The sequence below is a fragment of the Heloderma suspectum genome, chromosome 5 (genome assembly GCF_057233095.1).
Source record: "Heloderma suspectum isolate Gila_16-S chromosome 5, 16-S_ref, whole genome shotgun sequence".
Lineage (NCBI taxonomy): Eukaryota > Metazoa > Chordata > Lepidosauria > Squamata > Helodermatidae > Heloderma > Heloderma suspectum.
This window is the reverse complement of record NC_139462.1, coordinates 86,948,587-86,973,567: the sequence shown is the minus strand read 5'-3', so window position 1 is coordinate 86,973,567 and position 24,981 is coordinate 86,948,587. Positions and strand designations below refer to the sequence as shown.

At 42.7% G+C, this 24,981-nt stretch overlaps 2 protein-coding genes across 4 annotated transcripts; one reads left to right on the top strand and one right to left on the bottom strand.

Annotated features, from left to right (window-relative positions):
• The first annotated feature begins 36 nt into the window (after positions 1–36).
• Positions 37–22,550, top strand: UFSP2 (UFM1 specific peptidase 2). 3 transcript variants are annotated; one of them, XM_084856615.1, is made up of 13 exons: positions 37–185; positions 1,673–1,751; positions 5,215–5,398; positions 5,478–5,544; positions 6,095–6,252; positions 9,088–9,280; positions 10,681–10,827; positions 11,916–12,080; positions 13,311–13,435; positions 14,567–14,643; positions 16,850–16,974; positions 19,587–19,692; positions 20,807–22,542. In XM_084856615.1, the coding sequence occupies exons 1-12, from the start codon at positions 138–140 to the stop codon at positions 19,671–19,673; spliced, it is 1,455 nt and encodes a 484-aa protein (XP_084712741.1). In that variant the 5' UTR covers positions 37–137; the 3' UTR covers positions 19,674–19,692; positions 20,807–22,542. The 3 variants fall into 3 exon arrangements, with proteins under 3 accessions (XP_084712741.1, XP_084712740.1, XP_084712742.1); XM_084856614.1 differs by having other exon boundaries at positions 19,587–22,550; XM_084856616.1 differs by having other exon boundaries at positions 6,098–6,252; positions 19,587–22,543.
• Positions 19,778–24,577, bottom strand: ANKRD37 (ankyrin repeat domain 37). Its single transcript, XM_084856621.1, has 5 exons — positions 24,454–24,577; positions 23,990–24,142; positions 23,224–23,315; positions 22,278–22,510; positions 19,778–20,618 (listed from the first exon to the last, which is right to left on the bottom strand). The coding sequence occupies exons 1-5, from the start codon at positions 24,478–24,480 to the stop codon at positions 20,578–20,580; spliced, it is 546 nt and encodes a 181-aa protein (XP_084712747.1). The 5' UTR covers positions 24,481–24,577; the 3' UTR covers positions 19,778–20,577.
• Between the last annotated feature and the right edge of the window lie 404 nt (positions 24,578–24,981).

The window sequence follows — 24,981 nt, the reverse complement described above, 5'->3', positions numbered from 1 at the left end:
GGCTTGCGCGCCTCACGAAGGATTCCCGTCCTCTCCTTCGCCGAGGGGGAGGAAGAGGAGAGTGACGTGTCAGCTTCGTGGGCGCGCGCAAGGGAAGCCCGCCGACTTGATCTTATTTCAGGCCGGAGGGGAGGAGCATGCAGCTGCCGGGGTCGCCTCCTTTCAGTGCGCCGTTGACGGACGTGGTAAGTGAGGCGGCCTTTCCCGCCCACCCGCCGCCCGTGGGTTGAGGAAGGGGACGCGGATTCTCTCTCCCACGACAGGAAGGAAGAAACGGGCCGGGATGACATGATGCTCTCTGGGCTGCCTCAGGGGTGGGCAGCTTGTGGCCCTCCAGATGTTTTGGCCTGCAAAACATCCCTCACCACCGGCCATGCTCGCCACGGCTGATGTGAGTTGTAGCCCAAAACATCTGGAGGGCCACAAGTTGCCCGCCCCTGCAAGAGGATCTGCCACCACAAAAACCGTGTCTTCTTCCGGGGGCATAATTTTGCTTTTGGCTGCCTTTGGCCAGGACTAGTTAACTGGAAGCTCCCAAAGCCTTCTCATCGTGCCTCAAGCATAGTGCAGGGGTAGGCAGCCTGGGTGCCCTCCAGCTGTGTCGGACTACAACTCTCATAAGCCCCAGCTGGCATGGCCAGTCATCAGGGATTATGGGAGTTGTCGTCTAAAACATCTGGAGGGCACCAGGTTGCCTACCGCTGCCCTAATGCAGCCTTCCCCAGCCTGGTGCCCTCTGAGTCATGTGCCCCGGTGTCATCACACATGCAGATTTAGAATTGCCTAAGTATTGGGGTTAAAATAAATAATAAAATGATATATAATACAAATAAAAATAATGTGAAATTAGCAAAAGAAGCGGTTATGGATTAAAGCTCGGTGGGGGTGAATGGAAGGGACCAAGTGACTGTTGTAGATGTGGCCAGCGTTTCTTGCACATTGTAAGTTGGTTCTTTAGAAATTCTAAGTGCACTTCCCTTAGCAGGCAAGAGGATATTCCTTTCCTCAAAATAAGAGGACTGGAGATTTGGACATGCATTTGTCATGTAGAATTTTCTCTAGAGGTGTTACTCTATATAAGCATGTTTGAAGATGTATAATATGGTGCCAGGCATAGATCAATTTTCCTTGAGCTCAGATGCAGCATTTTTTCCCATCTAAGATGATACAAATTGTCCAACGGCTTTCTGTCATTGCTGTTATTTTCGTTAGGCCACATCATGAGTCTGGATCCAAGAAATCCTTTGTCAAATTAGTCAGGGTCCAGATATGTACTCTGAGCAATCTCACAAATGCATTTATCTATAAGCCTGTGCCCAGGTTTGTAATAACAAGGTCAGGCTTGATGCTAATTGTGTCTTCTCTAGTTCGTCAGTGGGAATAACTTCTGTGGAGATATATAGAAACAAGCTGCAATTCTATGTACATATACATGGGAGGAAGTATCACTGGATTCAGTTCTGAGTAAACATGTAGGATCAGGCTGTATGGCTGCAAACCTAAGTATAGTTACTAGGGAACAAGTCCCACTAAGCACAAAGGGGCTTTTTCTGAATAATATTTAGGAATGTACATCATGGTTTCCATCCTTAGCATGTTTAGTTAGCATTTCAACCAAAGCACCAGCACTTCAATTCATATTAACTCAACTTTTCTTTTCCACCCCAAATAGGTGATTTTAGAAAGTATGGACATACTCTTTAGAATAAGAGGAGGCCTGGATCTGGCATTTCAGCTGGCCACAACTGATGGTGCGTCTATAAAAAAATACCTGATACTATGTTATAGTATTAATAACCTTTCTGTAGAAAAAGTTAACTGCCTACAACTGACAGGGTGATTTTGAAACTATTTTAACCAAATTGGTATGACTAATATGTTTTTGGGTTGGTGTGGGTATGTGTAATTTTTCAGGATCCAGATACAACTGCAAGGATTGAACTGAAGCTCCATGCTAGCATAGCAGGAGCCATATACTAGTGCTTGTTTCTGATTTTGCCACAGCATATATGCATCACACAAAGCTACTTGCTTGGTGAAGCAGCAGCAGGAAGGGAGTGTGAGCCATTGATGGAGCAGAACTTCCAACCTGCAGGCCTCATCTGGCCTGTGGAAGTTCCCCATCTGGCCCACAGAAGGCTTCTCCACACCAGGCTTTTTATCCCACAACTTACTGGGGCTTCCGATTCCAGATTCTTTGCAAGATTAAGATAGGCTCCTTACAAGTCTTGAACAACTTTCGCCCAGTCTCGCATCTCTCATTTTGGGGCAAGGTGATTGAGCGGGTGGTGGCGATGCAGTTGAAGGCACACTTGGAAGAAGCCGATTACCTAGATCTATTTCAGTTGGGCTTCAGTCCTGGGCATGGGACAGAAACAGCCTTGGTCGCCTTGGTGGATGATATGAGGAGGGCTTTGGATAGGGGTGAATGCTCCTTCCTTCTTCTCCTCGACCTCTCAGCAGCTTTTGATACTGTTGACCACGGTATCCTCCTGGACCACCTGGAGGGGCTGGGCATTGGAGACACCGTATTACGGTGGTTCCGGTCCTTCATCTCTGGCAGGTACCAGAGGGTAGCACTGGGAGAGGAGGTTTCGGACCTGTGGCCGCTCACTTGTGGGGTGCCACAGGGTTCCATCTTCTCCCCGATGGTATTTAACATCTATGTGAAGCCGCTGAGGGCTATCATCAGGAGGTTTGGGGTGCGGTGTCATCAATATGCAGATGACATGCAGCTCTGCCTCTCATTCATATCTTCACCAAGGTTGACCGTAGAATCCCTGTCCTGTAGAATCCCTGTCTGGAGTCGGTGAGTGGCTGGATGGGAAGGAATAAGCTGAAGCTGAACCCTGACAAGACCGAAGTACTTTTGGTGGGAGACAAGAGGAGGTTGGGGGATGTTGACCTGGTGTTGAATGGGGTGCGGCTACCCTTGAAAGATGGATGATATTCTGGAGGTGACGGACTCGACCTTGGGGGAGCTGGGGGTGGCGACGGCCGACGGGAAGCTCTGGCGTGGGCTGGTCCATGAAGTCACGAAGAGTCAGAAGCGACTGACCGAATAAACAACAACAACAAGAAGACTGTTTGTACTGCTGTACATCGCCCAGAGTGGCCGGGTGACCGGCCAGATGCACGATTAAGAACTTCAATAAATAAATACATACATACATGCGCTAACACGTGCTTTTGTTCTGGGACTTCCTTGGTCTACAAGTTCTTCATGTTTCATTATACATCCAATAGATGGTGCTGTGTTATAGCAGAACTGTGCAATTTCACACGGACATTGAAGTGGATTAATATTTATTACCGCATTATCCCTGATCTTTTTAAAAGTGGGATAAAGGTCAGAAAGGGCAGGAGATGCCCTGGAGTTTGACGACGTTGTGTAAAGGACCTGCAAACTTCCATGAGTAAACAGTCAAGAGTGTGCAATAAAATCCTCATGTAGAAATGCTCAGGGCCTCCATGGATTCCTTCAGGGGGTGGGGATTGGCCTCCAAGCCCTGCCCCCTGGAGGAATCCCTCCCTTGAGGAATCTGAGATTGGACTTATTCTGTAGTGTGTGTCGCCCCCATGGGGACAACGTGCGCTGTGTGAAGCTGGGGACTTAGCAGTGTTGGCAGGAGCAGCTGCTCTTCACAGTGCTGGTTAAGTCTGCTTGCATAGTGTATGCCACCCCCATAGGAATGATGCATAATGCCAAGAATGCAGCCTGTGCTGGGAGGAGCAGCTGCTTCACCCAGCACCAGCTGAGTCTCAGTGCTGAGAGAGGCATGGACCCTGTGCCTTTCTCAGTGCAGAGAAAGGCAGAAAGGGTGGGGGTGGGGTGAGGATGTCAGTGGGCATGGCCATGCCCACTGACATTATCTGGCCTACAGAGGCAGACATTATCTGGCGTGCAATTTAAAACCACCACCCCCAATCTGATTGCTCACCCTAGTCTATGGGCAGCATTCCAAGACTTGCTTATGTAATACGTTAATGAGAAAACCTGCACAGACCTGTGCCTGTGTCTAGAAGGTGACTTCCTTGAGAAATGGGTTATAGCTGAACAACTCTGTCCTACTTTCCAAGTACAGCATGCCCCGGGGAAGATGGGAGAACACACACTTGGCGTGCAGAACGGCCCAGGTTCAATACCTGGCGTCTCCAGTTAAAAGGACCAGGGAGCAGGTGATGGGAAAGACGCCTGCCTGAGATCCTGCGGAGCTGCTACCACTCAGAGTAGACAACAGTGGGTTAGATGGACCAATGGTCTGACTGTGTAAAGCAGCTTCGTCTGTTGCAAAGCAAATCTCCTTGAAGTCTGATAACTAAACCTGATGTATGGAATGTGACCCTTAGCCTACTTGCCTTGAAATGGCTATTGAAAATAATGGAGGTGTCAGGTACAGTTGCTTAAAGCATGGTGTTTAAATCTGAGATGGCTATGGGGTGCTTTCATGTGCTAGATTACTGTGCAGATTTCCTTTCCTTAACTTTTTTTTATCTTCCTGTCCTCTGTTAACTGTAAAACCAATTCCAGAATGCCATATATTCTATCCCAATTCATATAAATCAAGCAGACATAGGTAACCTATTGCCCAAGAGTCATAGTTTATTCCTGCATCACTTTTGGGAAACATGGGATATTGTTAAACTACTCAGAATCCCATATTTCTTGTAAAATTAAATTTTCACTCCTTATGCAAAAATGCTACCAGATTAGAAATTAACATTTTTTTAAACCCAAGCTTCTCATAAATCCAAAGTCTATATTTCAATATTTATCAGGGTTCAGGTCTTGTTTTCATGACTGACGATAATTCTTTATTTTAAAATAAGCGCAACAATCTTTGGCTTGGCAATAGCCGTATTAATGAAAATGGTACATAATAGCACAATCCTATGCATGTTTACTTGGGAGCAAGTCCCACTCTGTTCAGTCGGGTTACTCCCTTGTAAGTATGTTTGAGTTTGCAGCCTAAGTGTTAGTTTACACGAAACCTTCCCCAGGCAATTTATTGCTTTTCTGGTCTTATATAGTTAGGAAATACTTTAATGTTTAAACATTCTTCACTTACAGCTAAAACCCACTGCTTCTTGTCATGTCCTATCAGTGGGCAGAGTGAATAATTGTTCTCTCTCTTCTTTCCAAGATCCTTCTGAATATTTAAATTCAGGATCCACCCCATCCCTTTAATCTTGTTTTCTTTCTTTATGTTTTAGATTCTTCAACAAAAGAGGCACTAAAATACGTTTTCAGTGATCTTTCAGCCAAACTAGCTTCAGATGTGTTGGTATTCAGAATCTGCCATAGCCCAGTGTACCTGTGGCCAAATAGTGGAACATACTCAGTTGCAACTGAGCTTTCAGATAACTCTGCTTGTAAAGAGATACTACAGTTTATTCAGTGAGTACGACTGGGATGCAATTGGTTTTTTTAGTACAATCATTCCTCACTAAAAGGTGACTTTACCACTATTTTCCAGATTTGAGCAAGAAGATGAGACTAAACACAGGTTTTCAAAAAAGAAAGATAAAAAATTACAAGAATTGGTATGTATACCTTTTGTTGCCATAGCATTAGAGAGTTGAATATGAAAAAAGCTATTTAAAATTATACCATTATGTTGTTCTTATAGCATATTCGTCCAATTGGCACAAGTGCAGAAGCTGACATGTATGGATTGGTTTGCAGAATCAAATTTTCAGTTGTTGACATCCAGATCCCAACATTTTCCCCAGCACATTTGCTTGCAACACTGGAATAGTACCCCCACAGTACTGATACAATGTTGCACTGATGCAGCAGTCAGTCAGATGCCCTCCCCACTTTTTTTCCCCCTGATTTGGAAAGTCCTTGGGCCGCATGAGATGAGATATTGGAAATCTTTTGTCTCTCTTTTCCTTTAAAAGCAGCAGCCAGGCTGCCTAACTTGAATTGGAACTGTCATGCTGGGATGGGAGTTAATTCTTTCCCCATGTGCCATTTTTCTGATCTAAGTTTCTCCTCCCAAATTGTTACTTGCTTTGTTAGGGAAACCATAGCAGCTTTGGAGTGATCCAGATTGTACAACTTGTACATGTAAGTCTTTATTCTTTGCAGCAGCCTATAGTAAATATAGACCTTATGCTGGAAATGACAACTTCAGTAGAGGCTCTGGCTCCAATCATTGAAAAGGAGAACAAGGGGCATCACTACATAAGCATGACCTTGCCAGTTGATGCTGTTGTCTCTGTGTCTCCAGAAGAAATGTGGCAGAAGTAAGTAGAGTATGTATACAACGATGTGTTTGTGAGATTCCTTTATCTTTTTTTCTGTAGTATTGATAAGCGCTCTCCAATTCTAATTCTTGAAGTGATGAGAAGTTTCAGGAATGCAGCATTTAGGTTTGGTCCCCTTTGGATTGCCATCTCAAAAAGGGCTTACAGCATTTTATAATATTTGTGTATTTATGAATATACAAGCTGAGCATAGGTGGATGTGCAGTGTTAAATACTTAGACAGTTATCCCGAAGTTCACTGCTCCCATGTCAGATTTCTAGGGGAACAGCCAGTATCCTGAAATGCTTCAGAGTCAATTGAGTTCTCTGTCTGTCCTCACTTTGTCTTTATCCAAACATTGCAGTTTCTACACGCACGCATGTGCGCGCACACAAACGTGCACATGCACACACAGCATGTGATTACATCGTCCCTAGCTGAGGGAGGGGGAAGGTGGGTGAAGAAAGACACACCCTCTTCTCCAAGTGGTTCTCCCCTTCCAGAGCAATCTCTGGCCTTTGTTAAGGCCCGCTATTGAAAGCCATCAGCTCCAGTCTCCAAAGCAGACGAGATCTGCCAGGCTGTTCCTGGTCTATTGATGTAATCCCTTGTCCAACTGGTTTCAAACACCTTAGCAGTCCCTTTTTACAATCACAGAATTATAGGGCTGGAAGGTACCCCATGTATTATTTATTTATTTAAACTATGTTTAACCTGCCTTTCAGGGCACACTGCCCTCACAGGGCAGCTTACAATATCACAAAAACATGACTATACAATTACACACACACACACACACACACACACAGCAGCTAATTATGTTTAAGCAACAAATGCAGACTGGAATAAATGTGACTTCAGGTGTTGTTTTTTAAAGCCAGCAGTGCTGAGTCCATACATACCTTCCTGGGGAGAGAGTGCCAATGGTATGGGCCCACCACTGAGAAAGCCCTGATACCTGCCAGCATAATGGCTCTTGCTGGTGGGCCTGAGAGTAGGGCTTCTGATGCTTGTCTTAATGCATCGAAAGGCTCATACAGGTGCAGACAGTCCTTCAGATTATGTGGCCCCAAACTATTTAAGGCTTTAAAGGCCAAAATCAGCACCTTGAATTGGGCCTGGAAACTAACAGGCAGCCAATGTAAATGATACAGAATAGGAGTAATATGGTCTGAATGCCTAGTTCCCACGGGTGTTCTAGCTGCCACATTCTGTACCAGTTGCAATTTCCAAATCGTCTTTGAGGGCAGCCCCGCATAGAGTGCATTACTGTGATCTAACCTGGATGTAACCAAGGCATGTGTCACTGTGGCTAAGTCAGCTTTCTCTACATAGGGCAGCAGCTGCTGAACCACCCTAAGCTGGTAAACAGCACTCCTGACAGCTGACCCCACCTGTGTCTCCATAGACAGTGCTGAGTCCAAGAGCACTCCCAGACTGCCTACCTGGGCCATCAAGTGTGTACCCTATCCAGAGTCAGATCTAAACCTCCATCTAGATTAGCATATTTCCCAACCCACAATACTTCCATTTTACCTGGATTAAGTTTCAGTTTGTTAGCTCTCGTCCATTCCAATACTGCCCCAGACACTTGTTGAGGATTTCAGCTGCCTCCCTGGGATTAGATGGTAGAAAAGAGGGGTAGAGCTGTGTGCAATCCATATACTGATGACAGCTCAGCCCAAACCTCCAGATTACTTCTCCCAGTGGTTTCATGGAGATGTTGAAAAGCATGGGGGACATGGCAGATCCTTGAGGCACACCAAATAATGGCCAAAGGACCCCCAATGCCACTCTCTGGTTTAGTCCCCCCAAGGAAGGACTGGAGCCACTGCAACACCATGCCCCCAAGTCCCATCCCAGAGAGATGGTCCAGAAGGATATCATGGTCAACAGACTCATCATAGGCTCCCTACCCACAGGTCACCTCCCCGCATTCCAGTACAGAAGACCAAATCCAGTGTGTGTCCCACCATATGTGTTGGTCTAGATATTATTTAAGGCAGGCCCATGGTTGTCATAGCAGCCATGAGGTCATGAGCTGCTCCACACAAGGCAGCTTCAGCGTGGTTGTTAACATCACTTCCAAAAGCATCTCCATCAGCTCAGATAAGGAGACAGTTAGGCAGCAGGTTGTACACCAACAGAATCCCCATCTTATCTCTGTTACCCAACACCAGGTACAGATGCTCAAAACTGGTCGACTGCTGAATGGGGTATCTGATCAAGGAGATGGAATCTTTATAGGCTACAGCTACTCCCCTCCCTGCGGGACTAAGGGCTCCTGGGTTGTGCAGGTTTGCGGGGGGGGGGGTGTTTATGTATGTGTGTGTGTTATTACAACCTGTTGTAAGCCACCTTGAGGATCATTCCATCTAAAGACGGGATATAAGTCTTCTATAAATAAATGGATAATATTAATTCTCTGCTTGAGGTCTATGCATATTGTTTGGACAATCTATCAGATGTATTTGGAAGCTAAGAATAAAAACCAGACAGAGACTGAAACATCCCTTATCTGTGCACATTCTTCAACATCCACTGGTGATGGTGATTATCCACATTTACCAGACAATGTGTCAAATCCCATATCAGTACTGCCAATTTGTGTATGTTCTCCATGCCTTCATGCATATGCGATAAATTGGTGTTTATGCACAATCACCAGTCGACTCACGTTAAGCCCAACATAGATACAACCTGAGTATAGCAAAACTGTTCCTTATGGGAATTGCTCTCCTCTCTGAATGCAGAATTTAAAGGACAGAAAGTGAAAAAGTGACCCTGCCTTTCTGGTGTCCTAGTTTTAAAATGATTTCCTTGGTATCTTACAGTTTACGAAGTCTCCTGGTAAATGCAATTCACACTCAGCTAACTGATATGGAAAGGTGCATTTTGAAACATATGAAAGGAACATCTGTTGTGGTGCCTGAACAATTTCATTTCATGTTACCAGGAAAAAAGCACCTTGTAACAGTCTCATATCCTACAGGCATTTCTGATAGTCAGCTGGAGACTTACAGGCAGGTAGGTCTTATGATGAAATATTCTTTGGATGGTGTTGTCTTAAATGTTATGACATATTTAGTTTTATTAATAATGTAAAATTATTAATCTATAGTTTCTTTCTTAGACTAAATATTCATTTGGAGAGTTCTATTTATTCCTATGTACAGGAATGCATAATTGTAAGTTGACCTCTGTTTGCAGGCATACAGGGTGTGTATTGTACAGCGTTCACGTGCGTCTTCCTAATGGTTTTCTGTATTCCAAATAGCACTTTAAGAGGCTGTATACTTTTTTCTGTAACTAAAGTTCTTTCCATGTGCTGTGTAGTAGCTTTTATTGACAGTGGAGATGGGAAGCCGCACACATGCAGTTGCTTCTCATTCTTCTCTGTATAAAAATTGCTCGTGTTTACATAGGAATTCCATATTGTGTGCTGAACAGTCCGTTAGTCTGGCCAAAACTAGGCAGCAACCTGGCATTTCCCCCTCCTCTGGTAACATGGTGGGCAAGGGTAGGCAATGTGGTGCCTTCTAGATGTTTTGGACCACAACTCCTATAAGCCTGAGCCAGCATGGCCAGTGGTAACTAATTATGGGAGTTGTAGTCCAAGACATCTGGAAGGCACCAGGTGGACTACCTCTGATGGGAAATGAAGCACATGATGTGATGTCATCAGATGCCTGCATTTCCCTTTTTCTGCTGGATTTCATGGGCTACTTCTTGTGGGTTCATTGCACATCTTGTTGAACTGTGGTGGCGTATAATATGTTTTATTCCTTCACAGGTTCCTGGAGTGGAGGGGAGGAGGAAAATACCTGGTTGCTGATTTCCGCAGCAGCCACACATCTACTGTATCATCTAGTTCAGGAGTGGGCATAAAGCAGATCTCTATATGTTTGGGACTTCATTCTTCACTACTGACCCTGCTGGCAGAGGCGTCTGGGATTTGAAGTCTGAAACATCTGGAGATCTACCTTCTGCCCACCCCTGATCTGGTTCAGCCCTCAGAGACTCAGGAAACTCTTGTGCATGAGTGTGGCTCTGGGTAGAGCCGATGGATTTCTGTTTTGTTCCGTAGTGGATTTTCTGTTTCTTCTCAGTTCTGTTGAGGTTTTGCCATATTTCCCATATAATTTTGACCCATATCTGTTCTATGCAAGTTGCTTCATGCAAATGGCTCTCTGGCATCATAGTGAGTCAAATTTATCAAAGTCGTTTCTCGGCACTTAGAGGTCCACATCTAAGGAACCCATTGTAGGAGAAGTACTTTCATGTTACAGCATGTCAGTTTAGTACTGATGGGGTGGGGTGGTAATGAAACAGTCTTGATTTTTAAAGGCTATTCATCATCAAGTAGAACAAAATGAGCCAATTTTTTTTAATTAACTCTCTCCCTTTCATTTTTGCTTTGCTTTTAGGAATTACATGGACAGTTTAATCTACCATTTGACAGACCTTATTTCCGGAGGGCTAATGCCTATCACTTTCCAGATGAGCCATTCAGAGATGGATATCTCAGAAACCCACATGTGCATCTTAATCCACCTGGTATAGAGTCTGGTATGGTGAGTTTCATTTGTACGTGCCTTCACTCTGATTTCAAGACTAAGGACAGATTAATAGAACACAAAGGGGAAGAACAAAATCCACAGAAGCACAAGGCCCATACAAAAATAGGTGGGATGTCTGCCTAGCTTCCAGCACCTATCAATCAACATTAGCACAGATGAGAAGCACACAACCCTCAGTCTCCATCTACTGGCCCAATAAACAAACAGATATATACCAAGACTGTGGTGCAAGGTTGGGAGGCTTTCCTGGAGGAATCTCACTTATTGCTTTGATTTCAATGACTTATTAGTGCATCCTTGCTTAAAGGGAACCTACTTCCAGAACCATAATTTGAAAATGTCTGTTAGCAACCATTCTACCTGGTAGCATCGGAGAGAGAAATGGAGTCCACCAGGAAAAGAGCCTTCAGTGTAGTGGCCCCCTTCCTGTGGAACTCGGTGCCTTTGGAGGTCAGGCAGGTACCAACATTGTGTTGCTCTTGGTGCCTCCCAAAGACATTGTTGTTTTGAGGGGCCTTCCCGAGAGGCTGCAATTTATTAAATTCAGAATTTGTTTCTTTTTAAATGTTTTAATTGTTTTAATACGGTGTTTTATTCTTTTATCTTTGTTGTTCACCTCTCTGAAATCTTTTGATGTGGAGCGGTATATAAAGATAGATAGATAGATAGATAGATAGATAGATAGATAGATAGATAGATAAAAATAAAATGAGACAACATAGTCCACTCTGTGGTACTAATCACCAATAGTCTCCTTCAGTGGCTATTCCACCCGGCTATTAAATATTTATTTAACTTTATGTAAAATTAGTGCCTCAGTTTGCTTGTTTACTTGTTCCCTCCCAATCCCTTTTTCCTTTTGTATCTGTCTCTTAAATTGAGGCCTGCGAGCAGGGGCTGTGTTGTTTTTATACAACATCTGTAACACTTTAAGTACTTCATACATTAAAAATCATCTTAATAAATAAGAATAATAATACATAGTTTAAAAATACATGTTTTAAAGACAAAATGATTACTCTTGTAGAAACTTTCTGAACGTAACACGCAGGGCTACTGTGTATTTTTTCTTTCCTGCACAGGTCTATTCGGTATATGGCACATACAGTTATCATCATTACTTGCAGGATCGTATTGATGATAATGGCTGGGGCTGTGCTTATCGGTCTCTGCAGACAATATGCTCATGGTTCAGGCATCAGGGATACACGGACAGATCAGTACCTACACACAAGGATATCCAACAGGTACAGATGATTTACAAGTTTGAATTTCTTGAAAAAAATGACAGCTACTGATGGAACAGGTTATTCAGGGGCAGCTTATTGCACCTAACAAAGCACAGTGGTTCTACATTGTTGCAGCTTGTGCCTTATGGGTGAGTATGTGCTCCAATTTATGATTGTATCCCATCATTGCAGCACTCCATAATGCAAGGGCAGGCAACCTCTCTTGGTCCGGGAGCCTTCTTCCTGTACCGCTTGCATCCAAATTGGGACATGAACAGCATGGGAAGAACTTGGCCAGGGCCCTGGCTGAGTGCTGGGACATCCCCTTCTTATCTCTGACTGGAGCTGCGAGATAACATGGAGATTCCTCTCACCAGGCCAGGGGGTAGGAATTGGGGAGGTGGTGGGACTTGGGAAAGGGAGGGGGCAGGGACCATGGACGGGTGCACCCTGATGTAATGGGTGACTATGGCCCTAAAGGGGTGAAATTTGCTCCCACTCAGCCTTGGGCCTAGTTTTCACTAAGCTAGTAAATTTGTCTCTAGATTGTACCACTTCAGACTGCAAGTGGAGATTCACGTGATGGATTTTTGCTCCTCCATACAAAAAATCTAGATGTCAGGCAGATGTCCTAACATGCTAGTTTTCTACATTTTCCATTTTAATACTGATGCGACAGTGGCCCAGTTCACATGTAATAAGAAGCCACCATGGGTGAATTTCCCCGGTGGGCTTTTCATTGCAGCAGGGGCTTCCATTTTGAATATTCGGGGGGGGGGGGGGGGCATGCTGTAGCTTCTCATTACGTGCGAACCCAGAACAGGTGGGTTGTTGACAAGCCACCCACAAACCTGAAACAACCCATGGGTTCTGGGTAGCTTGTCCACCACCCCAACAACCTACCCCCATCAGGTTCATATGTAACAAGAAGCCACAGCAGTGGGCTTTGGATTGCCAACCTGGTACCCATGAGTGCCACAATGCATAAGCCATGATGAGCTGCGGTGATAATATGAATCAGGTCACTGGCTGCAAGCAAACTCAGTGGTGGGAGGGACATATATTGCATACCAATTTTGCATACAGCACTATTTTAACTTAGTAAAGATTTTTTTAATCCCCTTCTTATCCTTCTGCTTCTAATAAACTGGATTTTAAACAGTATTGAATAGGTTAATGTAATAATAATTTACAGTTAGTACACAAATGACTGTTACTCCTGTTTTTTCACTTGTGGCGATTCCAAAGGCTCTAGTTGGTGTTGGAGACAAGCCACCAGGGTTTGTTGGATCACACCAGTGGATTGGTTCTATTGAAGTGCAGCTTGTACTGAACCAGCTGCTAGGGATAACGTCAAAAATACTGTTTGTCAGGTAAGAATACTTTAAAAAATTCTTACCAAACCATGGTGGGGCAAAAATCCAGCAAAGAAATGGGTGCCTCAAAGGATGGACCACAGTAGCAAAATGCAACTCTGTACCTTAAGGTCATATGAAGCCAGATTTCTCAGCATTCCAAAGAAATCCACAAGTTTGTGTTGATTCCAAGTGTGGTATACTCCCCTAAGCTCTTGGGAGGATGAACAGTATAAAAATGTAGTGATAAATAAAGCTTTGTAAGACTTCTCAGTCAAATCTGCGGGGGCTACATAGTTTACATATGCTGTAAACCACAGATAAAGCACTAGCTCCAACAGTACAAAAACAAGCCTTGTTGCGTATTTCATCATTTAGAGAGGATTATATGCATTAACTAAGGCCTGCAAAAAATGGCATTAGGGAGAGCACATTTTGTTCAATACTAATTTCATTTTAGACCAAACCCAATATCTCTACCACCATTGGTACAATAATAATAATGTCTCCATGGCGAAATTGATTTCAGATTACAGGCAAATAATTTATTTCCCAGTGTTATCTTCTAACTTGTGTTAGAAGTAGCATGCAGTTTGCTTTAGAGTTTGATTATCAGGACTGTGAAAGACACAACAGTAGTAATATTTTTGTAGCAGATGTAGAGCAGCTTTGAGAGTTCCCTATTAAGATAACTCAAAGTCTGTCTTGAGTACTTTCAAAGTGAAAATCCAAGCTATGTGATAGAAATTCAGAATTTATGCTGTGAAGAGTGCGACCTAATACACCTTTAATAATAGGCAAAATCATTTTCTTGAAGAGGAATATGCTGTGGCTCCTATTTTGGAGGCAGAACTGCTGATCATGTGTGTATTCAGAGTTACCTTTATGTAAAGTGAATCCATAGCAACACTGCCTAGATGGCTGTTGCTGAAAGGAGTGCTCAAATTACAGGTTGGTGGGGGGAGAGGTCCCAGCTCTCATACATTTTGTGACAGCTACTGTTTTTAGAAGGCTATGGGGGGCACAATTTGGCTAAAACTAAGAGACATCAGGGACTGGATTTCTGTATTTCATTAGGCCCCTTCCCCTATGCCCCCCCAAATAATTTAAACAGTAGCTGAAAGAGCTGATTATAACTTTTTCTTATAGCCAAGGGTCTGAGCTGGTTTCTCAGGGAAGAGAACTTGCTAATCACTTCAAGACCGAGGGAACACCAGTGATGATTGGTAAGCTTTTTAATACCCACAAGTCCACATTATCAAGACTTCTATTCTAAATATTCTAGTGACCTTTTAAGAATACTGTAGATTGGGCTTTGAAGATTCTGGCTCGTTCCTTGGAACTGTGCTACTTTAGAACACAGAGGGGGGATTTTGAATGTTTTCCCAAATAAATCAATAAAAAATCCCCATGCCTCTGGAAAGTTAGGATATCAGTGAAAAGCTATGCACATCCTCCTCCTCCTCAAGGCACTGAGTTTTTATATGGAAGAGCTTTCAGGTATTGTGATCCTCTACCTGCATTTTGAGATTGTTCTGTCTCAGGAAAAATTGTTCCATGTAATTGTTTGGAACATGTGGTTCAACATGTGTAACTGGGTCTGCCACAAGACTCTTATCTCGTTTTGCTGAATCAGATCTGCTGTCATTTTTCCTTACTCACACGTTAATCTACCAGTTCTATGTATCAGATATGTGTATGAACATTCAGATATGTGTCTGAAGACTTACATTTTTCCCCATTCTCTCCCCCCCCCCAAAAAAAAAAACCCTACTCATGATCAGGGAAAATAAACATCTAAGCTGTTTTTAAGATCTGGGTTTGCTAATTCCTAGTGTCTAAAAAGAATTGGAGTGGATCGTATTTCCCCCAATGATTTTTGGGTCCGTAGGATACAATTAATGGTTTTCAATCAGGAAAGCTATCAACCAAGTAATTCCTTTCAGGCTGCAATCTTCTGCACACTTCCCTGGGAGTAAGCCACGTTGAACACAATGGGGCTTATTTCTGAGTAGCAACGCAATGTTAAAAAGCTCAGTTTGTCAGGAATCTTTTAAAAAAACATCTCAACCACATGATTGTGAATTTATTATCTCTTTAGATAGCTTTCAACTAGGGTAATGGTAGTAAAGCACATCTGGCCTGTGATTTTTTTTTCTTCCTGTGCGGGTCTCTAAAGGATAAAAAAAGAAGATAGTTTGAACTCTCAAGCAAGATAAGAATGCCTTCTTTGCTGCAGGTGACCTTCCGCTAGTCGTTTCTGTCCCTTTTTAGGAAGGAATCGCCCCCAATCAAAGATACTTTCCAAACAGAACTTGTGCTAAACGGCCTTGTAATTACCCATACAACCTGAATGTCTTCCTTGTCATTTGTTTTCAGAAATGAGACATGTGACAAAGATGTACCGCAGTCAGGCACGTTCTCAAGTTGATAGAAGAGAGAGTGCGGTGGTGGAAAATAATAGACTGGGTTCTCTCAGGCCTGGTTCATACATTACCGAGGGCAGGGCTCCTCTTCACATGATGGAGAAACAGGCCCACCATCATTCCCACCATTGAGATAATGTAACGTAGGGGTTTGGTGACACATACCAACATCTGATCATGCAGCGGACCCACTTCTACAATTTCTCTCCCTCTAAAACGGGAGGGAAGAATTCACACAAGTCGTTCCCATCCAATCAGGCATCTGCGTGTACTTCCACCATGCGTAGAGGTGCCCTGTAAATAAACTGAGGTTTGCAAATGAAATGGAGTTTAATCCTAAGAGCTTTCTTTCTTTTCTGTGTCTCACTCATTCTTTAGCCTACATGTGCCCACTTGATGTGCTCTTATAAGACAGAAAGCACCATGTTTGTGTTGTGTATTTAAAGGCAATTTACTGATGCCTTTAAATAACTCTGTGTGTGTGTGTGTGTTTTGTGAAGATCTTTCTTACTGTCTGGGAAGGTTTTGTATGTGTTTTTTTAGTCTGGTTACCTCGTCTAGGAATAACCTTTTCTATTTAACGAGCAAACACGATGCTTTCCCATTGCTTGTTCTTGGTGATCATGTTGCTCATAACAGATGAGCTGCCATTCTAAACACACTTACTGGAAAGTAAACCCCAATGAACACAGTAGGGCTTGCTTCCAAGAAAACATGCGTAGAATTGCACTGTTGGAGAGTCTTTAGGAGTGGACATCAAACTAGTTATATAGTAGTTTATGTTCCACGTATTGCAGTGTTGGGTTCTTTCAGCTATTTGTCCTCACATTTTCCTGCCATGCATTTCATGAAAGCTTTCACTTATTTTTGGAGCTGGCTTTCAGATATTTGGAAATGAAAATTGCCTACTTGGTGTCAGAGGACTTTTTTAGTGTATAACTGACTTTGAATATAATTATTCAATCCTTAAATCCTGCATCTTGTTCCTCTCATTTTCCCAATTCAGGTGGCGGAGTCTTGGCTCACACAATACTAGGGGTAGCATGGAATGAGAGCACGGGGCACATAAAGTTTCTGATCCTGGATCCACATTACACAGGGCCAGAGGATCTGCATATTGTACTGGAAAAGGTGGGGCTCTGTCTTCACATTTGGCTTTAATTTCTAAATGTTGTTACTGTTGAAGGGGAATATTTTGTGGGTTACTTACTTTTCCTAAACTTGATAGTATGTGTGTAAATTCCACAGACTTAATTTCTACATGTGAGAAAGGAGCTGTCAGAGAAAGGGTATTGCAGAGAACCCACTTGTGGTAATGATCCACATGTTTTTAGGTAAACACATCTACCCGCATAGCATGTCAAGCACACCATGCCCCCCTGGCCTCTGCTGCTTTCTTCTGGTGGAAAATGGAAAGTACGTTAAATAAGGAATACACTCTAATCTAGTCTTCCCCAACCTGGTGTCTTCCAGATGTTTTAGACTACAACTCCCAGGATTCCTGACTATTGGCCATGCTGGCTGGGGCTGATGGTAGTTGTAGTTCAAAATATCTGGAGGGCATCAGGTTGGGTAAGGCTGCTCTAATCTATTGAAACTGGACCTCAAACCATCCCTAGTAGCCCAGTTTTAAGACCTGTTTATACAATGTTTGTACTTCTTATATTGTGGGAAGGGAGTTAAACTGAATTTGAAACAGAACCAAAATGAATACTGAGCCTTATTTTCCTTAGCCAGAACGGAACCTGAACCATAATTTTTCCCTTGAACCTGAACCAGAACTGAACCCTAAACAATTTTCAAGTTACTGGTTCAAAATTTGGATCTAACAACCTCCCACCCCCACTCTGCCCCCAACCCTTTGTATTCACTGGCTGCATCCAGAATGAATGATAACTATGTAAAACCAAGGTCTGGGTTGTTGTTTTTTTTACAAAGTTTGGACTTGTCTTGGTTTTCTACTGTTAAAAGGCTAAGAATCAGCAGGCAGGATAAAGCTTGCTGCTTGAAGAATGCAGCCCATTGTAATTAAATAGTACAAATTAGAAACATGTAGCAAATGATTATGTGTTCCAGTTATTTGATCCATAGCATTATACCACATTAATTATACTGTAATGCGAATCCTACTTAAATTTTCCCATGTAAACTGGAACAGATTCTATTCCAGAGATGTGATGGACCAGTTACTGGACCTTTATTTGTACCACAGCCAAACTGGAATAATGTCAGTCACACCTCAATTGAAATCAAACTAAAATAGAGAGCTGACTTACAATGGTTCATCACAAATACTTAAATAAATAAATAAATGTGAGCTGAGTGTTGCTAGCCCAGGCCCAGATTTTCACACTGTCACTTATCCAGCTTTACAGGTGTTTCCAAGGTCTTCAGAATCATGGACTGAGCTTTCAGTGAACAGCTCACAGGTTTGCTATGAGCAAATTTTGAACTTACACTGAAAACAAGTGGGTGTGCCACAAGCATAGAAGTAATGGAATTTGCTCTGAGGCCTTTCTAAACTATCAGCAGGAAGGGAAAATCAGCATGCACGTACCCTGTTCTTGTACATGCACAAAAGTGCATTGCATGTAGGTTTCTTGGGATCCTCTCTCTTACTTACTCACACAGGAAATAACTTGGCCTAGAGAGGAGGTTTCAGCTGTAGGGAAGTACATAGCGATAGACATAAGATGCAAGATTGCTGAGCTGACACAGTACCGGATCCCCTTCTTATGAAAGAGCAAATATGCAGACAGACATATTGCTGTTTCAGATGTCATGATAAACCATGGATTATCATGACAGGAACAAGCTACAGTGAGCCTTGGGCTCACACATTCCCCTCTCTTCCTCCTCCGTCCCTGCGAAGAGAACAGAAACCTTCACTTCTGTTTTAGATTTACCGCGGTTTTGTCCAAACCCAACAAATTGTGGTTAATCTTAACTATAGTTTCTTTGAAAGAAGCCAGCTTCAAACCATGGGTTATGAAGCTGGCTCGCTTCAACAAACCAGGATTGCATGGGGTTCTCAAACATGCAGTTTTCAGCTGAATGCAGTTATGGTTCCTCTTCAGACCTTTCCTGTCAACGTGGAGGGGCTGGGGCCAGAGTGTGCGTTTCCCCATCTCCCCTCACAGTTAGGGTTTTTGACCATCTGAATAGCACTTGGGTAGTCTCCATATTTTTCCAGCAGAAGCTGTAGCTGTAAGAACTTCTGGAATGTGATGCAGGGGGACTGTGGAGTACAATGAAGCTTTTGGATTAGTTGGTTTACTATCAGAAGCACTATTGTTCAACACATGAATTACAATATAGCATTGATCAGCTCCAGCCTTTGATCCACTCCTCCTGCCCAAATCTGCCCCGAGTGTTCAAGAAGTTGACCATTCCTGGTATAGGGTAATCCCTTGTTCTTGTTGTATTTTCATTTGTAGCACTAATGTGCTTAAGATTGGGAGCTGGGTAACCAGTTTTAAAATGCAGGCATATATTGGACTTCTAAAAAAAAAAAAAATTCACAGCAAAGCCTATTAACAAAATGCTTTTTTTTAACCTTCAAAATGCATAAACTATTGGCTAGTGTGGATATTTATAGCTTTTGAATTTTTAAAAAATAGCTTCTGTGCATGTATGAACACACAGAACAAAACTTTTGGCATTCATATCAAAATGCCAGCTAGTGCCATCATATTAACAACACCAGACTTACAGTGTGTGTGGTTTTTCCCCCTTCTCTGTAGGGCTGGTGTGGATGGAAGGGTCCAGATTTCTGGAATAAAGATGCTTATTATAACCTGTGTCTACCTCAACGACCAAAATCTATTTGAACCTGTTTAGAAGATTGTGGTAACCTAGCTGTCTTACCTAAATTGTGTGAGTGTGCGTATGTGTGTGTGAGAGAGAGACAGAGAGAGAGAAAGAGAAATGTATGCCTTTATGCAATGAGGATTTATTTTTACTTAAAAGTAATCTGTTGTTGCTCAGAGCACCTTTTGAAATAGAAATGCTACTCCAATGTTTTAGAGTGCAAAGGTGATTTATTCAAATAAAACCCGATTATTAAACATGTCATTTTCTAATAGTTTCCCTGTTTTTATAATCTGATCCTAACAGCATAATCCTATACATTACTCAGAAGTAGGACCTAGTCCCAGCTAAGTGTGTATAGGATTGCAGCCTAAGACTTGTAGCAATAGAACATTAATGGGGGCATGATATGACACCATAAGGTATTACTTCAGAGTTGCAGTGAAGCTCTATGATCCTTGCAAACTGATGCATGTGTTCAGAGTGTGTGTTGATCAACAAGTTCATGTACATTATTGTATTGATCATGTACATTATTCTAAAAACTGGCTAAAAGTATTTCTATAGGCCATTGCTATGTTGAACTAAAATAGTTTTTAGAGCCTTATAATAATGTTAATTTTTAATATACCATCCCCCTCCCTCCCTTGAGGGTGTGAGTGCAGGGGTGGCATTTGATATTGTAGGAAGAGCAACATATCAATCACATTTTGAGTGCTAAATGTTACATAGTTACTTGGGGAAAAGATGGTAGAAAAAGCAGAGTTCTGTTATACATATTTATTATTGTGTAAATACAGGATTTAAAAAAAAATAGTATCTTCTTCAAGAAGCAACCTACTCTCCTTCCCAGAAGGCATTGTTCAAAGTATTTGATTTTGGGTTCATGTATCTCTGTAGAGTTCTGATAGTTCATATTTCTTCTTAAGGGGATTGGCTTTCCCATGACATCAAAGACTTTGTATCTATTTAAATGCAAGGAAAAAGTTTAATTTTCAAACATAAAGTCTGCATTTGAATTAACATTCTATAACCTGTATATAATGACCAGTTTCAATATGACATAACCCAGTCTTCAACATCAGTTTTTCAAGAGGTGATTGCCCACCCCTGTTCCCTTCTTCAGCTCAGATGCTCTTTTTTTCTCCCACAGAAATCCACCACCCCTGGGGGTGCCACAGCATGCTTTACTGATCTAGATCAGGGATGTGGAATCGTTATTCCACAAACCTAATGTAGCCCGTGGAGGTTCTGCATCTGACCTTTGCCTTCAAGCCCTGCCCTCAGAGGAATCACCTGTGGAGGAATTCCTGTTGTTAGCTCTGATCTCAGATTGGAGATAACAGTGGGGATGCGGGTGGTGGGGGATTTTGCCGGGCTTGGAAGAACAACCAGCTGAGTGAGGTGCTCCCATGGGGATAATGCACGCTGCGCAAAGCCAGGGACTTGGCGTTTACTGGGAGGAGCTGCTTCTTCCAGCACTGGCTGAGTCCTTTTTTCTTTTCTGAGAGAGGTGTGGAAGGGTAAAATGGGAGCGGGGAGATGATGTCAGTGAACAGAGCCTGCCTTGCCCACTGTTGTCATCTGGTCTGCAGAGGGCCTGGTGGGAGGCAATTCAGCCCCCCACACACACACTTTAGTTCTGCAGACCTGGTTTAGAACATTAGTCACTTTTCCAACTTAAGTAAGCACTGTAAGCAATGTCTGAACAGAAATTTTAAATAACAACAAAAAATAATTTAAAGCTGCAGTCCTACTCACATTGACCTGGGGGTAAGTCCCATTAAACTCAATGGTATTTCTGACTAGGCATGTATAGGATCGCAGAGTGCAACAGTAAAACTTCTAAAACTGCTGAACACCAAATTAAAAATGACAATTATCAGCAACAAATTTTTTAAAAGCAGTTAATTATCTCACCCAGGTGAAAGTGAGTGGGTATGATCAACTATAGAATACCAGCATAAGGGTACAAGGCTATGGCTATAAGTTGTAGAGGTTTTTTATAAAATGTTTTGTATTGTGTTTTCAAAATGTTGCCAAAGGAGGTGGCAGTAGCAGTTAACATTTTAAAAGAGGAGAGATGCCAGGCAGATGTATAAGAAACTTGTCATCTGTCCTGGAAGGAGCCCTGCTCTTAATTCTAAGTGTATGGGTACAAGTTGCAGTTGGTGTTCGGTGAGGATAAAGGCACTCTGTCCATCATTACACAATATTATATACCATCTGTTCCTTTAAAGAAGGGGGATGGCCACATTGGGGGGCAATACTAAATGGATGTAGTTAAAGGTGGCAAGATGGAGCTAGCAGACTGAGGCTGCAATCCTAAACACTCTTACTAGGTTCTTTGCGAGAGGAAAAAAGGCTGGATATAAATGCAAATAATAAATAAAATTCTACTAAAATTAATTGGACTTACTTTTGAGTAAGCTGCTCAGGATTGTGGTACCCAATTAACTGTATATGAAAGATATTTTTTATTTGCACTACTGAGTGCCCTTCTAGTAGTGGGGTCATGTCTAGAGCCTAACTAAACTGTAGTCCTGCCACACAATTAAATGTGCTGTAAAGAAGCTGCCTCTTATTAAGATAGTCTTTTGCCTAGTGGAGGCTAAGTACCATACCATTTGATCTCATTCTCTTCTTGCTTATGGGTCTCTTGCTTTCACATGCTCGTTTCTGTCTTCTTGCAGCATGTCTAAGAGAGCGGTCATCATTGTCATGCAGGGAACAATTAATCTGTGTTACTGCTTTCCTGTTTTGAATGTGTTTCACTGTCATGAGGAACTGGGCACACTCCAAAAATCCAAAAGCCCGTGCAAGGTCTTCTGCTGTTTGACCATTCTTATTGCGCATGCTAAGATTCAAAATTAAAACAATCAATACATTTGACTGTGATATTTTATTTTCCATTCAACTAAAAGCAAAGTAATTATTTCTTTTTAAAGAGTCTGATGAAGTGATGTGTTTAAACATTAACAGGGCAATCCTAAACATGTCAACTCAGAAGTAAGCCTCATTGTGATCAATGGGGCTTACTCCCAGGTAAATGTGTTCAGGATCTCCTGCATAGATGGGAGTAAATTCCATTGAATCCAGTGGGGCTTACATCTGGCTAAACACATGTAGGATTGGGTTACATGGCTCTGATCCAACTGAAGGTCATGCTTACGTTCTATTGAAATCAATATGGCAAGTTAGACATAACTATTTTTAAGCCCCCTTGATTTTAGTGAGATTTAAGCATGACTTAAGATTTTAGTGAGACTTAAGCATGACTAACTTTAGTTGGATCAAGACGTAAACTTCCATCCTCTACCAAAACTATCTGGAAATCCCTTGTACCTCTGTGTGTGATTGATCTTTTTGTATATGAAACTGCAATTTGAAGTTGTGCAGCTTACGTACTGAAGAGATAGGTAGTAGCCACATTTTTTAAACTAGATTTAGGATCCATGTTCAGTCTCCTACATGTTCAGTCTCATCCATCCCTAATTCCCAATATAAATTGCCTAACATGGTTTGAATAAATTATATACAAGTGATTAGCATTTGAATTGGTGCACTTACTCAATGCTGGCATGACTGGCGACAAGTAAGGTAAGACACTCCAAATTCCCAACTTTAGCTGCCTTGTGAATTGGAGCTTCCCCAAGCCAATCCTAAATAAATAGAGATGTTTCATTTTGTAAGTTTAATTTTATCAGCAACTATTATAATCAGTGAACAGTTGTGCTCAGTTAATACATAAGGGGTGGGGGATGAAATAGTTTGGTCTCTAGTACAGTGCCATAAGCTTCAACTCAAGAGTAGTGATCTGGTGGAAACAATTCACAAGCAGAGGTAGCTTTCTGAATCAGAATCAGCTCTACCTAGCCTGTAGATTGGGCCCACTGAAAAATATGTAGACCGTAAACAAACTTACTCTCTGCACTCTGTCAATGTATGGAAATTGTGACTTTTGCTTCTCTCTCTCTCTCTCCCCCCGTCTCCCCCCCCCCCCCTAGAAACCAGCTACTGGGGAGAAGGAGCCTGCAACCATTTGGGCTCATTACTTTCAGTATGACCTGTATAGCAAATGGTATATTCCTGTAACAAATCACTGTCATTTTGCTATCCCCTTAATATCATGACACCTAGTAAAAGGTAAGGTGAAGTACCCTATATTCAATAGTCACCACAGCAAGAGGAGGGTTAGTAAAATGTTCTGAAACTACTCAGGCTTACATGGCTTTACAACTGCCTTATTCATAGTCCCAGACAATAGCTGTCCACTCCAGCGTAACCATGACTAGGCTCTGTTGGATCTGGACTGCTTGAGAAATAGAGAACATACCTGTTGGTTCAAATTGGCTCCTGTCTGCAGTTGCCAGAGTAGGAAGAAAGCATGTCCTCCACCAGCAGCCAGATGAGCTGGGGACTGGACAAAGGCATCAGGAGCTACGTTCACTTCAGTTCCTGCTTCCAGGAGGTGGCTCAGGCCATCAGGCTACGAGAGAGAGAGAGAGAGAGAAAGAGAGAGAGAGAGAGAGAGAGGCCTTTGAAACATAGTTCTTGCACATAAAGATTGATTCACCACTCTCTCATTAGCAAAAATCCGAGATGCCCAAGAAATTATTATTAGAGAACTTAATGAAATAAAGAGCCATTTGCTGGATTGTTACATTTTTTGCTATTCTTCCTCGTTGATCTTAAGGGGCCATGAGTTTAACCGGCAGTGTGAGAATGTGCTGCAAGCAGTTCAGTATCTGGAACATATCAGTTCAAGATCTGGAAATGTGTACCCTTCCCATGTCTCACCTCTGCGTTACAATCCAGCAGTAACATGCTCTCTTCTTGCTTGCTTTCAACACCCTTGTGGCACAAGCTGTGGTGGGACTGGTTGACTTACAGCACAGCTCCTTCGATCGCCTCCAGTGCATCTAACACAGGACCGGCTGTGCCAGCTAAAGAAGCTACAACGCTCTGGCTGCAATCCCGCCCTCTCTGCCGGGAGCTCGCTCCTGCACGTACGCAAACAAGAGCACATGCAACTCAACCCGCCTTGCCGCGTGCTGATTGGCTCCTGCTGGTGCTTTCCCTAAGCATCCCGTGCTTGGTATGCTTATGGGATGGGAGGGAGCAGGAAAGGGTTATGGCAGGTGGGGCAGCCATCGAGCACAGTGCAGCTGGACACGTATCACACACACTCGCTGATCCACGGTCTGTCCTTTGACTCCTCCCTTGGCGGCAGCCGCAAGAGAGGAAGGAAGCATGCAAGCAAGCAAAACAATCCTCCTAAAATAAGTACTGGCACTTCCTTCTAAAGTGGGTCTTGTACACATTCCT